We start from the raw sequence: 17,291 nt of genomic DNA, 5'->3' as shown, positions 1-17,291 counted from the left end.
ACCAAACTCATTCCCATGTTTGGGCTTTTCAAAGATTATGGTAGCTGTTCCCTCTGCTGGCAGTGCTCTCTCCGTTAATATCCACCAGCTGAATAGCTTTTTGTCATTCAGACCTCGGCCTAAACGTCACCTCCTCTGAGAGGCCCTCCCTGGACATCCCATGTAGAATGGCAGCCCATTCAGTCTCTGTAGAGAACTGAGCACGTCATTGCTTTTCTCCCATGTGTGTTTATTCTCTCTCTCACCCCATTAGGAGGGATGTGCCAGGAGAGTAAGTACCCTGTCTATCTGATTCCTTGCTATCTCTCCCCAGTGGCTAGAACGGTGCCTGGTATCTAATGGCTCTCAGTAAAAGTTTTTGCATGAGTGACAGAATGCATGAATAATTAAGAGCTGAGGGAATTCAAAGACCAAGGACATCAATGCAGGTTAGGGTTGGTGTCTTGGGGATGGTTTTGGAAGAGGTGGAATTGGGCTGGAACTTTGTCTGGGGCCTGGAAAGGTGGAGGAAAGGCCTGGGCACACACTGTGGGTGGGGAGATTAGTAGGAGGGAAGATATCAATGGGGAAGGCCCACGGCCTTCGGGAGCTGCTGAGGAACTTGCGTGGCGGGAATGGCAGAGAATGAGACTGAACAGAGTGGGATCTGAGTAAAGGCAGGGGTATTTGAAAACTACAGAGCAGCTTGGTGACTTGGTGGAGACTAGAATGTGTGTTTTTATGTGTGCAAAATAAAACTATGTTTGATACACAGGAAATTATGTCACAATTAATTTTCTAAACAATTTCTTCACTTATACACAAAATAATTTTTGTTAAATGACTCTAGAACACCTCATTACTCTACCTGTTAGTTCTACTGATGTTGACACAGACATAAAGTAAAACATTTTTCTTTAAAAATAATATGCGCTCTTCATTTTAATTTATTAGACTTGGCTCGTAGCTTTACAAAATCCCACTTACAGAGAAAGTCATAATTAATATATGGCCTATTTCATTTTATTTTCAGAAAAGAGCTATGTAAGCCATTTCATAATTGGGAAATGTGCCATTTCCTAATAGAGCTTATTTTTCCTATTATAAAACTTGACCTGGGCTTCCCTGGTGGCGCAGTGGTTGAGAGTCTGCCTGCCGATGCAGGGGACACGGGTTCGTGCCCCGGTCCGGGAAGATCCCACATGCCGCGGAGTGGCTGGGCCCGTGAGCCGTGGCCGCTGAGCCTGCGCATCCGGAGCCTGTGCTCCGCAACGGGAGAGGCCACAACAGTGAGAGGCCTGCGTACCGCAAAAAAACCCAAAAAACAAAAAAAAAACTTGACCAACTTAAATGCTCACAACCAGAGTTTGTCTATAAAATAAGAAAAAACCAAAAACATACAAAAAACCCTCTCAATCCTTTTTAACACTGCAAAGATGGGCTATGTTAACAACACCACTGAGCTCACACCAAGGTCGTCTTCAGCTGCCTTGGTTAAGAGTAAACTTGACTGACAGTTTTGAACCAAATGTGCTGGAGGCCTGTGTTGTGAGTTTGTGTGCTTCCTATATAACCTTGGACTAGCTACTTTAGCTCAATTTTCTCAACTGTGAGATGGATTCAATGAACAGTGTATTTGCAAAGATGCAAACTGTGGCTGAAATCAGCCTTATGCTAATGATGGCCTGTCCTGACAGATTTCCTGTCCTGTAACTTCCACCAGCCCTAAGAAATGCTATTTTGTAAAAATCCATCAGATTTGCTTAGGTTGAGACTTTTTGTTCAGAACAGCATTGATCTCCCAATGAACACATGCAGATGGAGTAACGGTAAAAATCTCAACATGGAAAACTAAGGCTAACCACAGCCGTCTTGATGCAGAAGGACATCTAAGTGGCACTGAGGCAGGAAGTGGGGCTCAGCTTTATGTAAGGAGGGCACCTGCCTCAAGAAAGGTGGTGAGGTGTGTGCCAGGAGCATCCCCGCCTGGTCCTCTGAGCTCCTCCGGGCCTACGCCTGCTGGAGAAGCCGGCCATCTGTCCTTGCCCTGTGGAACTACTGTGAGAGGTGGATTACTATTTTCTCTGCTTTTTCTTCAAGCAGGAGCACCCTTCCTGCCAGGATCTTAGAACAAGGCAGATACTTCAAATCTCAGAAACCAGGGACCCAAAAGTGGGAGGAAACTGGTGGTGACAGAGTGTACTTGTAAAGTGGCGTCTTCAGGAGCGAAGCCCTGGAGATGGGGCAGAAGGGACTCGGGGAGCAGTATTATTACAGTGTATTACAGAGAGGGGGCAGGGCGGGGGCGTGAGGATGGGGAGAGGTGAGACCACCGTGGGGCCCAGACAAGTTTAGGACAGCGGTGTCCTAACCAGAGAGCAAGAAGCCTTGGTCCCCAGGACCCCGTAAAGGGGACCCATAAGGAGAGAGTGTCCTGAGACAAGTAGCAAGCTGAGGGGTAAAGCTGGAAGTGGCTTAGAAACAGAAAGGCAACAGCAGAATGGAAATTCATGCTTATATCTGGGAGTGAGAAGTAGCAGAGCCAAGATTGAATCAGCGATGTAGGACATGCCAGAAACGATCTCCCGGGACAGAAAGAGAGAGAGAGAAATAAAGTTAAGGCATGGGTGGGGAACAAAAAGTAAATCAAGGTGTTTTGGAAAAAGAAACAAAAATTTACAATGATAGCCATAAAAAGTAGAGCGGAACACAACTTCTAGAGTTATAGAAAGACTATCACATATCAACGAAAGGGCCCATCAAGTTCTACACACAGCTGGTGGAAAGAGGCCCATGTCCAGATACACAGTGGCAGCTGTTGGGAGTGCTAAGGACAATCCAATAGGTGTTTGTTAAAAACAAAAAAAAGATCCTGCTAGACCATATGAATAATTCACATTAACACATTTACACCAATTTCAATGGGCTTATATTGTCTGAAAGAAATTATCATACTTACGGGTTTGAGTCCATGTTCTGCTTTTGTGGGCAATGATGGCCAATTCAGTACTTTCTAAAACTCTGCCTTCTGATCTGTAGAAAGAGGTACAAATATAATCCCTCATATTGGTTGTGAACATCAAACTATCAGTATAGGTGGCTTCAGTGGTTGATGCAATCTCATATACTATGCAAAGTAGAGACAGCAACTTAATGTGATAAACTGGAGAAATTAGTGTAAACCCATGACCTTAAAAAGGTGCAGATTCTTTCAATCTGTCACCAGTAATTGTCCCAACAGCAGCAGCACTTTCACCCCCCCCCCCCCATGTGTCCCTAGTGCCCATGTTTTGTACGTAGTGTTGCAGACCACGAAAAAGAATCAGGATACCTGGGTGGGAAATTGATTCCATGTCTCCCAGTGGGAAAAACAGAATTGGTCTGGAATATCATTTTGTTGTCTGGAATCAGTAATAGCTTCAAAAATGTCAAGGGCAGTGCTGAAGCACAGAAGGAGAAATTCAAAGGGGTTTGCATTTGCTAAGCTGGAAGTGTTATCTTCGTAATAATGATGATAATCGTAATAGTTAATTGGAATAAGTGGAGACTGTGAAAAGCCAAGCATTAGTAATTGCATTCAAAAGAGAAAAGTGAATATGAAATGTACAAAATGTAGTTGTAATACAAAGAAGGGTATATATAATAGTATATGTTTAATTATTTATTGATTTTAATTAATAAAGGAGTGTTAATAAATGGGATTCCTGTAAAGCCCTGTGCCACTTGAAATTTTAATAAATTCACTTCTATAAAAGATGTAAACAATCTGCAAAATGCGATGGAAAACTTACCCACAGAGTAGAATATTTGATTGTGTAAATCTTATCTTTCAACCTATCCACCGTGATTTTGGATAATTTTGATGTCATTCAGCATAGCATAGTTTTTATTACCTGGAACATAAAAGAAAGAAATTAGAAAAAATGAATCATCAGCAATTTAATTTAAATGATGAGTAATTTCCATCTCTCTTACATTTTGCAACTTGTTTATATCCTCCATAGATGAAAATGTATTAAAATTAAAAACTATACATTTACTTTATGGATAGCTTGAATATAGGAGTATTCTGTTTCTTATTTTAATTATGTATTCAAATATCTTGAAAGTACCATCGTAACAATGTGTCTGCTTCAAAACATTTGTGCTTATCAGACTTCAGTGAGAAAGTGTCTTTCCAAAATGCTTACTGATGACCTGTAGCCAGTTTTAGATGAGAACGGCTGAGCTAAGATAAGTTTAAAAAACAAGAAAGCTTTCCTTAATGCTTTAGCCTTTATCCCAATACCTGTATTCAAGGGGAAAATGTGGGCTTCAGAGAGAGACAGATCCTTTCATTAGGGAGACAGCTGAAGCTCAGAGAAGCAGAGTCTGGCCTCAAATCCTGGTCTCAATCTGGGGCAGATTACACAGGTTTTCTGAGTCTCAGTTACTTTGTCTGTGAAATGGGGCTGATACCTATACTAGAGTGATCTCTGTGACATTGGCCATCCCACCCAGGGCACATTTGCGAGAGAAGAAGCCCTCCATTAATCATCACGCCCAGACAACAGATGTCAGTTGGGACCATTCCAGACAAACCGGGGGAGTGGTCACTGCGTGGGGCTTCCATCAGGAGGAGTGAGAGAGTGTGACCGCAGTGCTGTCACCTGGGTGGCACTCAGCACTAAATTGATTCCTTGGTCCTCTGCCTGAGACTTGTCTCTCTGTCCTGCTTCCTTCCTACTGCTTGGCTGGTGTCATTTCTATGTGTGTGGGAAGGAAAGAGAAAAACACAGAGAATTGTGAGTTATTTAAGTAATCCAGGAAAAAGTAGGTATTACACCAAGGCTATACCAAGGCAAAGAAGGATGGCCTTGGCCCCGGACACCCCCAACAGTCGACTTAAGGGGGGGGTCACAATCTGCTCTAAAATGGTGAATTAGCTAGATGCCCAGATGAGAGCTAACTATGCAAACAAAAATCTCTCATCTCCTTGGAGATGAGACCTCTCAATGGCCTTACTAATCATAACGAAATGCTGGTAAGTACATGTTTAAAAAAAAAAACAAAAAACTTTTACTTTAAAATAATTATAGATTCACAGGAAGTTGCAAAGATAGTAGAGATCTGATATACTCTCCACCCAGTTTCCTCCAATGGGTTCATCTTATATAGTTACAGTTCAGTATCAAATCAAGACTTTGACATTGGTAGGTATCATTACATGTCATTCTATCAGGTGCATAGATTCATGTAACCACCACCACAAACAAAATACAGAGCTATTTCACCCCCCAAAGATCGCCCTTGAGCTCTCCATTCAAGGTCACAGCCCCACGCCCACTCACGCACCACCACCATCCCCAGCCAACACTATTCTGTTTTAAATCTCTATAATTTTGTTGTTTTGAGAATGTTACATAATTGGAATTATACAGCATGTGAATTTTGAGATTAGCTTTTTTTTTCATTTATTATAAGCCCCTGAGATCTATCTAAATTGTTTCATGTATTAATAGTTTATTCCTTTTTATGGCTGAGTTGTGGTCCGTGGTATGGACATACCATATTCATTCATTGAGGGACATTTTGGTTGTTACCAGTTTGGAACTCTGATAAATAAAGATGTTAGACCATTTTGTACAGGTTTTTGTGTGGACATAAGTTTTCATGCATCTGGGTAAATGCCAGGGGTGCAATTGCTAAGTGGTATGGTAGTATGTTTAGCTTTTTAAAGGAAGTGCCAAACTGTTTTCTAGATTGACTACCATTTTACACTCCCACCAACAATGTATGAAATGTATGAGATCCAGTTTTTTTGCATCCTTGCAAGCATTTGGTATTGTCATTAATTTTTATTTTAGCTGTCCTAGTAAGTGTATAGTGGTATCTCACTGTGTCCTTAATTTGTATTTCCTTAATATGAAACATATTTTCATGTGCATATTTGCCATTAATGTATCCTCTTTGGTAAAATGTTTCTTCATATCATTTGCCCATTTCTAATTGAAGTGTTTGTTTTTTTAATGTGTTTTGAGAAGTTTCTTTTTTATATATATGTGTTTATGTCTATAGGTCCTCATTTTTTTCCTTATTGCAGTCATTCTTTATAGATATTGGCAACTCTGTAAGACATTAAGGTCCTGGGTATTGAAGGTTGGACATTAAATATGTATTGTGTATGGGCATGAGTCCTCTGTCAGATATGTGGTTTGCAAATATTTTCTATCAGTTTGTAGCTTGCCTTTTCATCTTTTAAAAGAGTTTTTACGGAGCCAAAATGTTTAATTTTAAGGAAATCCAACTTATCATTTTTTCTTTTATGGGTTGTATTGTTTGAGTCACGTCTAAGAGCTTGGATCTGTATGCATTTTACTTCCTTTTCTTGAGTTATTGCACTGGTTAGAACTTTCAGCACTACATAGTAAAAGAACATAGAAAACACTTGCTGTGTTCCCTTCTTGGGGGAAAAGCGTTCAGTCTTTACCACTGAGTATAGCATTAGCTGCAGGATTTGTTTCTTTGTTTTGTAAATGCTCTTCCTATTTTTCTGAGAGTTTTTATCATGAGTGAGTGTTGAGTCATATGGTAATGGTTTGTTTAAATTCATGAGGAACTGCCAAATTTTCCACAGTGCCTGCACCTTATTGTTATTTTAACAATTTTAAAATATATTCTGGATACTACAATCTTGTCAGATATACGATTTGCAAGTATTACTTTATTCCTCTTTCCTACCTTCTTTGGGAGTTAAACAAATTTTTTAACTATTCAGTTCATCTTCTCTTTTGGTGTTTTACTTATGCCTCTTGCCTCTTTTTATTTTTTGATGGTTTATGTATGCATTATAATATATGTTCTTAACATATACATGTCATATACTAAGCTTTAAAAAGTACCATTCCAGGGAATTCCTGGTCCAGTGGTTAGGACTCCACACTTTCATGCCGAGTGCACAGGTTCAATCCCTGGTCAGGGAACTGAGGTCCCACAAGCCATGTGGTGCAGCCAAAAAAAAAGAAAAAAAGAAAAGAAAAGAAAAGAAGAAAAAAAGTACCATTCCATTTATGCCCCTTCCATTCTTTGTACAATTATTGTCATATATCTTATTTCTATATACGTTATAAACCCCCCAAAACATTGTTACATTTGCTTTAAACAGTCAACTTATTTGTATAAAATTTAATAAGATAGAAAAAATTATCTTTTATATATACTTGCATATTTACAAATTCCATGCTATTCCTTTCTTACTGTAAATTTACATGTTCATCTAATATCATTCCTCTTAAGCCCAGAGAATTTCCCTTTGCATTTCTTATAGTACAGATTGGCTGGCTATGAATCTTATTAGCTTTTGTCTGAATGAAAATATATTCATATGTCTTCATTTTTGCTAGATATAAAATTCTAGGTTGACAGCTTTTAATTTTACTTAGCCATTTATACACATTTAAATACATTGTTCCATTGTATTTTGTATTTCTAGAGAGAAGTTAGCCATTACCCTTATTTTTTTGCCCTATATATAGTCTTTTTTTTAAACTGCTTTTAAGAATTTTTCTTTCCTTTTCATCAGTTGGACATGATTTGCTTCTTTATGTATATCTTGCTTGAGGTGCACTATGATTTCTGAATCTATGGGATTTTGATCAAATTTGGAAAAATTTTAATAAATATTTCTTTAAATATTTTCCCTGCCCCATTCTCTCTCCTTTCCTTCCAGAACTCCAGTTACATATATGCTACTTTACTTGATAGTGTCTCACAGGTGACTGAGGCTTTGTTAAAATTTTTTATTCAGTTTTTTCCTATTGTGTACTTCAGTGTGGATAAATTCTATTAATTTGTCTTCAGTTTTATTGATTCTTTTTTATATCTAAACCGTTATTAATCCCATTCAATTAATTTTTATTTCATTTGCATTTTTTAGACTTGAGATTTCCATTTGTTTTTTTTTTTCATATTTCCAGCTATCTCCTGAAAATTCCTATCTCTTTACCCATTATGTTTACATTTTCCTGTAGATTCTTTGGTGCATTTATTACAGCCGTTTTAAAGTTCTTTTCTCCTAATTTCAACCTCTGGGTTGTTTGTGGGTCTGTTTTTATTAACTGGTTTTTCTGTTGACTAGGCTCACATTTTACAGTTTCTTCATGTCTGTTGAGTTTTGATTGCATACTAGAACTTGAGGATAATAGTGTAGAGACTCTGGATTCTGTTATATATCTCTGAAGAATATTGAGTTTTGTTAAATTACTGGTGGATCACCTTGAGCTTGTAGAGGTTTGTTTTTATGCCTTGTTTGGGCAGGTATATCTCAGTTTTATCCTTAGCCTCGGGAGAATCTCTCTAGTAAAGAGATGTAGTCTTCATTTCTAATGCATGGCACTTTCAGGGGTTCACTGGAAAGCCCTAGGTGTTCACCATGCTCTTATGACTTGCTGGGGCTCAGACTCTAAAGTCTCTCCCTGTGGCCGGCAGCAGCTGAAATTGCCACTCTTCTTTCAGCTTTCTGACTGTTATTTTCTCTCCAAGCTCCTTGGAGCCTTGGCAGCACATGCATAGTGCAGTGTTTGGTCTAGAATTTGATTGGAATTTGTATGCATATTTGGGAATCACCTATTTTGTTTCCACCCTACTAGGACTTCCCCTCCCAATTTCCAGCTACACTGGCAGTCCCAAATTCAATCTGCTCACTCTTCAACAGATTATTCTATGGCTCTCTCCTTGAGTTCTACCCTCTTTATGCCTTATAGACTTGGAAATGACCTCAGGGGAAAAGCCATGCTAATCTAGATTTTGCCCACTTTCAAGGGTAAGGTCTTTTTTTTGGCCATGATTTCAAGGTCAAATCCCCTCTTTTTCTGGCTACTTTGGTTGTTTCCCAGGGCTTTTAGACAGTTATTTTATCCAGAGTTTGTCATGGTTATTGCTAGAGGACTAGGTCAATACAAGCTACTCTGTCATTAATTAAACTGGAATTGGAATTGATCACAATCTGTTTATATTTGTCCAAGATATATCAAGATTTATGAGAAAATCTGGAAAAAATACCTCTGCTATGTTAGAATAAATCAAAGATTCATGCTATGGGACATTGGTTTTATCCTTTATCATACCGCTCCTTATAAAGATATCAGGTTTTGTTTCCCAGTGCGTTCACTATCAAAAATTTAGATGACATAATATGGTAAAAGCCGTGTTTTCATTCATTTGGACAGCATTAATTGGATTACAAATTTTTACTGAGTTTAATAAAAGGCAACAAACATGTCAAAGTATGACTAAGAATTTTTCCTGGTTACTGGGGCTCAGATACCTACCACAAGTATGTCATAACAAGTCATTATAACTTTCCATATTATCATCAAATTTTTTCATCCACCAAAATATTTATAGAAATCAAAGAGAATGAAGGAAACACATGAAAATAAAAAATAATTAAATTATTTTTTCAGAAAATGTTTATAACCACCTATTCCATGCCAAGTGCTGTGTAAATACTAAGGAGACAGAAAAGAAGACAGAACTCAGGTCCTCAGAGAGTTCAGAGTCCAGTGGGGGGGATAGCAAAGTAAGTCAACAACCGGAAGAGACCAAAGATTGAAGTTTGTCAAGGTTTATGAAGAAACTGAGAGTACGGTGTGTAATGTACCCAGAATTAGTTTAGGGCTAGTGGCTCCCAAATCTTTAGAGACATCACTGGGTAATCAGGTGTGTGAGAAGCTGTTCTCTCTGAAAGTTAAGATCAGACTCAGGGACTGGGGACTGGGAATGGGGGAAAACCTAGTAGAATCTGAGATCACTAGGTGCCTTAAGCTTTTAAGATTGGTGAGAGAAGAGCTTTTGAACTTAACTTAGAATAATACATAAGGCATTCTTCAATTCAGAGACTCCTGTCTAGTTTTCAGAAGGAGGTCTGAACATTCTAGGACCTAAATGTTTCCCCTTTAAAATCTAAATATCACTTATTAAGCTGTGAAAAGTTTCTTTTACACTTCTTTGAAGAGGAATGACATGGTTGGTGGATTGAAAAGGCCGGGGGGCAGGACCCCTAGGAAAGTGCATACCAATGGCGGCCTATGAAAAATGAGGAAGGAGTATCCTGCTTCCTGTCCTTTGAAGGGTACCCTGGAGCTGATTTACATCAAGAATGTTTACCCAGGATGTGTGTAGGAGAAAAGCATCTTGTTTTCATTTTCATGTTGTATGATATAACAAAGTGTCTATGCTTAGAGTTGCTCTGTGGTTTTTGTGAGGGCTTTTTTGGAGGTGTTGCTTCCTTTAAAAAATTCACCCTAATACTTTTAAGTGTTTCTAACGTATTAGAACTCAAGTTTCCAGTCTACACGTCCACATTCCTGTCCTGAGCTTTCAAGCCATAATATTCATTTGAAGGGCAATAAATATGTAAAATGAGCCGTCCTCTATGAATTGAGAAATTGAGTTAAGATGAAACACCCCAGATGGGATTTTAGTGATCACAAAGTTAATTTATGTTCCATTATGTTTTTCCAAAACATGAAAGCCTTCTTAAACAAGAATACAGGCTTTGCACAACATGAAATTGGCTTCTAGAATAGATTTTAAGTTTTAAAAAATAACTTATTTACTGTTCATTGAGAAAATACTGAAGTTCTGCATGAAGAGATTTAGTGTCTCCAAATTAGAAAAATCCAAGTGAGCATTACATGTGCAAAAATGGCTGGATTAAGAGCTACATCTGAAAGTTGATACCTGAAGAGGGAATATTTTTTCCATAAACCTTTTGTGTGACTATTCCTGGATCCACTAGGCATGTTGTTTTCCTTGAAAATATAGGCTATTCCTTCATAATTCTGTATCTGACCATTCTCTCATATGCTATGCAACTTTTAGTGTAAAAGGCCTCCTCTTTGAAAATGTAAGATATGCATTGTATTATGGAAGTTGAAAAAGGAATGTATTTTATTCAAGTTGATTTTTCAACTTTGAGAATCTTTTCTGCTATTTTTTGCATGGACATTTCCTTTTTTGTTCACAAATGAAAACATCCTTTCTTGTGATAATCCTGAGATTCTTTCTTGAGTAGCCCTCAAATTATTGCCTAATTTTCCCAGCTTTTTCAATCCCATGAGCTCCAAGAATAGGATCATGGTGGTCCGAACCCAAGATGTCAGTTCAAACCCTCCTGCTTATTCTTTAGAGACCTCTTCAAACCTCTCTGCCCTGCTGTCTGTCCCTAGACCTGTATGGGTTGACACTCTACGAATTACAAAGCATTTTCACAAGATTATCTATTTTGGTCCTTTTGACAAATAGGAACTTGATGGTCAGGGATGTTGGTGGCATGAGAAGACTCAGCCTCCAGCCTGTTTTCCCCTGACAAGCTCCATGCTTCTCCTCTCGGGCTCTGCTTCCCAGAACTGGACTCTGATCCTACACGGCAGAGACAACCCTCCTTGGAGCCCCTGGTGATGCTGCTGGCTGGCAAGCACACCAGATAGACAGGACTGATCTCCTTTGGTTTATCTCCTCCTCCCATCTGAATGCCCAGCGCAGGGCTGGAGGGTCAAAGGCACTGGAAAAACTGCTTGTAGAATTAAAGCAAATGGTGTTTAGTTTTCTTCTCTCCATTGTATTCGTCACTGAATTCCTTCTAATCCCCCTTTACTACTAATAATAATTATTATTTTCCTTAGACCACCAGTGTTCATTGAGGATATAATATGTGTTAATTTGTCCAGTTTTCGCTAATTAATCTGTCGCTTACTCTCATAACCTCCCAACAAAGTGATTCTTAATACTCCATTTTGTAGATGAGGAAACTGAAGTTTAGAGAGAAGACGTAGCTTGCCCCCAAATCCCAGTGTCAGAAGGTCGTACTGCCTGCTTTGCACATGGTGAGTCTGATCCAAAGCCGGTGCCCTCAGGTCTCATGCTAGATGCTGCCTCGGCCCCCCGCTCCCTCCCCCAAGTAGAGGCCACCATGCCTGCTCCAGGTTCATTTCTCAGCAGCAGCATCTACCTTTGTGAAGTACCTGTTCGTATCTGAAAGCATACTAGATTCTGTTCAAATAGAATACAACTTAGAGTTTTAAAATTTCAGGAACAATGACCATTTCTACCCTGCTTGGTTTTGCTTGTGCCGTTTCCTGTCTCCTGCCCTCCTTCATGGACTTGCTTATTCCTCAAAGTCCAGGGCCCTCCCTGCCTGTCCGCCGTGCACTGAATCACCCCATCACACTCTTCTTGTGCCTCTGCTTTGCTTACGTCTCTCTTTGAATGCAGTGAATTAGTGTTTCACATCTCTGTCTTCAAAGGTGGGTTGTGAGAGCCCTGTTTTTTTTCATGTGTATATACTTGCTTAGGGCAGTGTTAGTATGTAATAAGAACTTCTTAAATGTTTAATCTACTTGGTGCACATTTAAAATGTTCTTGGAGTAGTGTATATAATAAACAGAATTATCAAAAAATGTGGGTATACAGAGTGCTTTATTTTTGTCCTTAAATTCAGTGTATACTTAACCCTTTTTTTTTCTTTAACATCTTTATTGGAGTGTAATTGCTTTACAATGGTGTGTTAGTTTCTGCTGTATAACAAAGTGAATCAGCTATACGTATACATACATCCCCATATCTCCTCCCTCTTGCGTCTCCCTCCCACCCTCCCTATCCCACCCCTCTAGGTGGTCACAAAGCACCGAGCTGATCTCCCTGTGCTATGCGGCTGCTTCCCACTAGCTATCTATTTTACATTTGGCATCCCTTTTTTTGTTAATAATTCCAAGTACCCAAATCAGACATTCTCAGACAGCAATTTTTAAAAATGTTCTGGCTATGTAGTGGGAGTTCACTGATATTATTGCAATTTTCAAAATGTGACATTAGAGCGATGGGAATGGACTATATGTGCACTTCTCTTCTGCCTTTCTCTCTCTGACCCCGTATCTCAGTCCCGAAAACCGTTTTATTTTTATCTGGGACTATCTTATTATTTTATTGGATTATTTTATTCTTCAGATCTAACTACTGAAATAACTAGTGTATATCAATAATTTCAAAAAAAACATTTACTTTGCAAAATAGTAGTGGCTAAAAAGTGATATAATGAAAGCTAGTTGGATTTAATCTGTTGGTTTGTTTGTGGTCAATGGATTCTTGTTTCACCATATGAAACAGTATTTCATGGTGTCACAAGTTACTAGTTCTCTCGGAAATCAGTAAGGAGTATGTGGGGCAAAAGTAGCCACTGAGTCCGAAATTGGATATGAACTTGCAATTTGAAAAATCAGATTGGAGATGTCGGGAGTTTTATTTACTTATTTTCTTTTGTGCTGCAGATTAATCTTAAAGATATTGGTGAAATGTATAAAACATGTATTGGAATGACAACAGCGGAAAAGATCCCAGGTGGTATCTGGAAGAAATTAGACTTGAAAATATAGACACATGTGAGCTGTTGTGTCTACCTGTTGATTCCTGGATAGCTGAGAATGAAAATGGTGCAATACATGGAAGGAAATGCCCATTGTGAGAGCTAACAAAGCACCCTTGCCAGGTGTAGAATTTCATTTCCTTTGTGATGTGTATTAAAAATTTAAATAACTGAGATTAGTTGGGACACAAGTCAGCAATCTTCTTCTGTAGCTGGCCAAACACTAAATATTATGCTTTGAGGGCCATGAAGTCTCTCAAAACTACTCAACTTTGCCAGTTAGTGAGACACTGCTATAGATAATACATAAACTAATGGAATGGCTGTGTTCCAATAAAACTTTATTTGTGGACACTGAATTTGGAATTTTATATAATACTATTTGTCAAGGAATAGTATTCTGCTTTTGACTTTTTTGTTTTATTGTTTTTTTGACCATTAAGAAACAGTAACAAGCACTTTTAGCTCCTGGATTATGCGGACAGAGGTGCTGGCAGATTTGGCTCAGAGGCCGTAGTTTGCCTCTGCCTGACTTAGAGCATTAGGGCTTTGGGATTGACACTTGTCTGGCTGCTCAGAAGGGAAAATGTCCACAGAAAGAGGTATGCATGTCGTCAGCTCATCTTTCTGTGAACTCTTTTGCTAGCCATTTAAATGTGACTTTCTTCTTGGCTATACCATGTTACCAAATGTTAGCAATCATGAACTTAGAAGCACCTGAATTCATTTACTAAGTTTTTGTTTTTATTTTTGCCCAAAAGTGAACTCACACATGGCCTTACTTTTCTCTCTATCCATTTCCTGTGTCTCTGATAACCACCCTGTTATTGCTGCCACACTGTAGTAAAATTGTTCTCTCAATGGATACCGATGGCCTCTTTGTTTAAATGCCCCTGTGTGTACGTGTTTGCGTGCATGCACACGTTTTCTCTGTGTCCCAGACCCCTCGTGTGAAGAGGCAGAGATTTCTGGAGCCTCTGGAAGCAGACGCACTGGGTGAGTCTGGGCGTGGCCATGTGTTTATAGCCTCGTCACCCTGGGCAACCTTCTTAGCCTCCCTTGGCCAACATTGCCTTATGTATAAAACGGGGATAAAGATAGTGTCTGTGTCATAGGATTGCTTTGAGTCTGAGCTAATGCACTTAGTCTTTAGGATAATGTACTTCGGGTACTTAGCTCCTGGCACATCGTAATCACGCAATAAACACTCGCTATTACCGTCACTACCATTAAATCTCTCTCCAGCCCTGACTTCCATCATGTGATACCACCCTAGCTCTGTTTCCTCTGATCTTTTTCTGTTTTTATCACTGGCCCCACCTGGTCCTTGTCCCTTGAACACGCAGGTTGAGCTGCTGCGTTCCTCCGTGCCTGCTGAGCCTCTCCCCAGCTTCTGAGGGGTTCACTCTGCACAGAGGAGAGCCAACTTCCACCCTCAGCTCTGTCCTCTCTCCTACCCAGAGCCCCAGCATCCCATTAAGTGACTCAATGTCTCATCATTTTTAATACCCACTCATGGTCTATTCATTCAACCATTCCACACGCAAAGGCAAGCACATGTACCAACAGGTATTAGGTGCCTAGTGTGTGCCAGGAGTAGTGAGCACCGTGCAGACAGGGCTCCTGATCCCACATTTGCTCAGTTTTCACGGCTCTCGTTAGCATCTTCAGTCTAACGACCCCCCTCCTCTCCCCTCCCATCAGTTACTTGTTTTCTGCTTCCCTCGGAAGGCTTGGCTCCGAGGATCTCGGGTGCTTGGAAGCCATCACAGTCCCCTCCGCCTCAGCCTGTTTCCTCTACATGTACGTGGGGAGTCTACCCTCCCCATGGGCTTCCTGTGAAGTAGCTGCATCTCCCGCAGGACCTCTACGTGTTAGCATGACGCATGGGCCGTGTGCCATAGAAATACTTGGTTAATTCAGATATGGTGAGAAAGATTTAGGATAAGACCAGGTTAATGAATGGAGAAATGTTTTACAATAGTAATTCTTTTTTTTTTTTTTTGCGGTACGCGGGCCTCTCACTGCTGTGGCCTCTCCCATTGCGGAGCACAGGCTCTGGACGCGCAGGCTCAGCGGCCATGACTCACGGGCCCAGCCGCTCCGCGGCATGTGGGATCTTCCCGGACCGGGGCACGAACCCGTGTCCCCTGCATCGGCAGGCGGACTCCCAACCACTGCGCCACCAAGGAAGCCCAATAGCAATTCTTTTTGTATATATTTTGACAGTTAGCAAAAGTGCTTTTTCATATAAAATCTCATTCAATACACACAGCTCCGGATCCTAATGGCTTTAGTTGTTCACAGTCATGTGAGGATAGCAGTGGTGTCCAGGGATGTCCAGAAGCCTGAAGTGGAAATGACGGAAGGCTCCTAAGAAATGTAGAATCCTGGTGTTCACCCTTCATCACCCTAGGACCTATCTAAACTATTCACCCAGTTGCTAACATTCGTCAAGAATCCATTCTGCTTTTTAAAAGCGATGTATAGAAGAATTTTGAAATCCATAGTAGCAATAAGAAAGAGAAGAAATCTTATTGGTTTGTTTTATTTGTTATTTCTCAATCTGCAGTGTTTTAAAAGGCTGCATTATTTTAAAATGAACTTTATTTAAACTCTATTAGGCAACTATTTTGTATTTTTTCCAGTTGCGTCCTAGTTGACATATTTGCACAATTTTTACATGTAGAAAAATGTGGAAGGCAGTTGTATGGGCTTTTTAAAATATCCAGGATACAAAAGAAACGTCATTGTGCTTTACATGAACTATTGATTTTGGGTTCATTTAACTTGAGCAGGAATAAAGGCTCGGCAGGCCTCACCTGCATCTTTCTGTTCATCCTTTCCCCAGACTAGCTAGTGAAACTTCTCCATTAGTATTTCCCATTTAGAGCGGTAATTTCTTAGCTGAAACACACCAACCATTTCTTAAGACATTTTCTCCTACAAAATAATATAAGGTAATACATGGTACCTTGCTCTAATCTCAGCCAGACTTCTCATTTTTCTCCGGTTCTGACAAATCAGTCCAGGTTCCCCTTTCCCAGACTGAGTATTTGTTCATTTAGGAGAAAATCATTAAAATAAGAAAGTGAGAAAATAATGACACCTCAATGTTGAGGCATTAAGTAGGGATCAAAATGTCCTGGTGAGCACGGAGCAGTCTGGGGTGCTGAGTCACCCCTTTGGAAAATCATGCTGGTGCCACGGAGAGGTTCATTTGCTCTTCCTGTGACATCACGGGAAGACACAGCAGATCCAAACCACTGAATTGCTGCTTCTCCGGTTTGGGTTTGGAAGGAGGGGTAAGGAGGGGTTGACCTTCAATATTTTAAAATTGTTCGTCTGTCAAAACATTTTGAAGCTGGCTTCGGGAAGAACACAAAGGGGGTTATGGAGGAATTTTTGTTTTAATTAAGCTATTAACACGTCGGGTTGCTAGGCTGCATAGGGTCGTAGGGACCCACTGGAGGTTAATATACATATTTTTAATTTGGTAGCACAAAATAGTGCTTTCCCTTGCATTTGGCCCTTACACTCCGAGCCAATTAATATTGTGACTTTGCCTCATCTTTTCAAAAGATTGCTGGAATGCTTTCAAAAAGAAAAGGATTCTGAGACGATTAGACTCTAAATCATCACCCTTTGGGGGCCTGAGCTAGGTTGCTGATGGGATCAGTGATCTCCTCCTGGACGTGAGCCCTGGCGAGTGGAACTCCTTCACGCATGCGGCTTCCACACCTTCCTGCTAGGCGTTCCCGTCTGTGGTTCGTGGGCAAAGGCCCTGGGAGCTGCTGTTGGCCCTCAGTTGGTTGTCCTGCAGGATCTGAAGTCAGTGGCCTGGCAGCGATGCCCGTTGCTGATAAGGTTGACGGCTCAGCTCTCAGCAGCCTGCTCACGTTCTGGCTCC

The 17,291-nt window shown here is 40.2% G+C and overlaps 1 protein-coding gene across 1 annotated transcript in view; it reads left to right on the top strand.

The window, feature by feature from the left end:
- RP1 (RP1 axonemal microtubule associated) overlaps positions 1–17,291 on the top strand; it is a 193,549-nt gene that overhangs the window by 156,849 nt on the left and 19,409 nt on the right. The window contains 3 exon segments of the mRNA XM_089898599.1: positions 13,287–13,329; positions 13,332–13,448; positions 13,451–13,504. Coding sequence (XP_089754725.1) covers positions 13,287–13,329; positions 13,332–13,448; positions 13,451–13,504 — 214 coding nt within the window.

This window comes from Delphinapterus leucas, chromosome 17 (genome assembly GCF_059928025.1).
Source record: "Delphinapterus leucas isolate spDelLeu-1000000601 "Yukka" chromosome 17, BTC_Dleu_Yukka2, whole genome shotgun sequence".
NCBI classification, from domain to species: Eukaryota; Metazoa; Chordata; class Mammalia; order Artiodactyla; family Monodontidae; genus Delphinapterus; species Delphinapterus leucas.
This window is presented reverse-complemented; position numbering and strand designations above follow the sequence as displayed.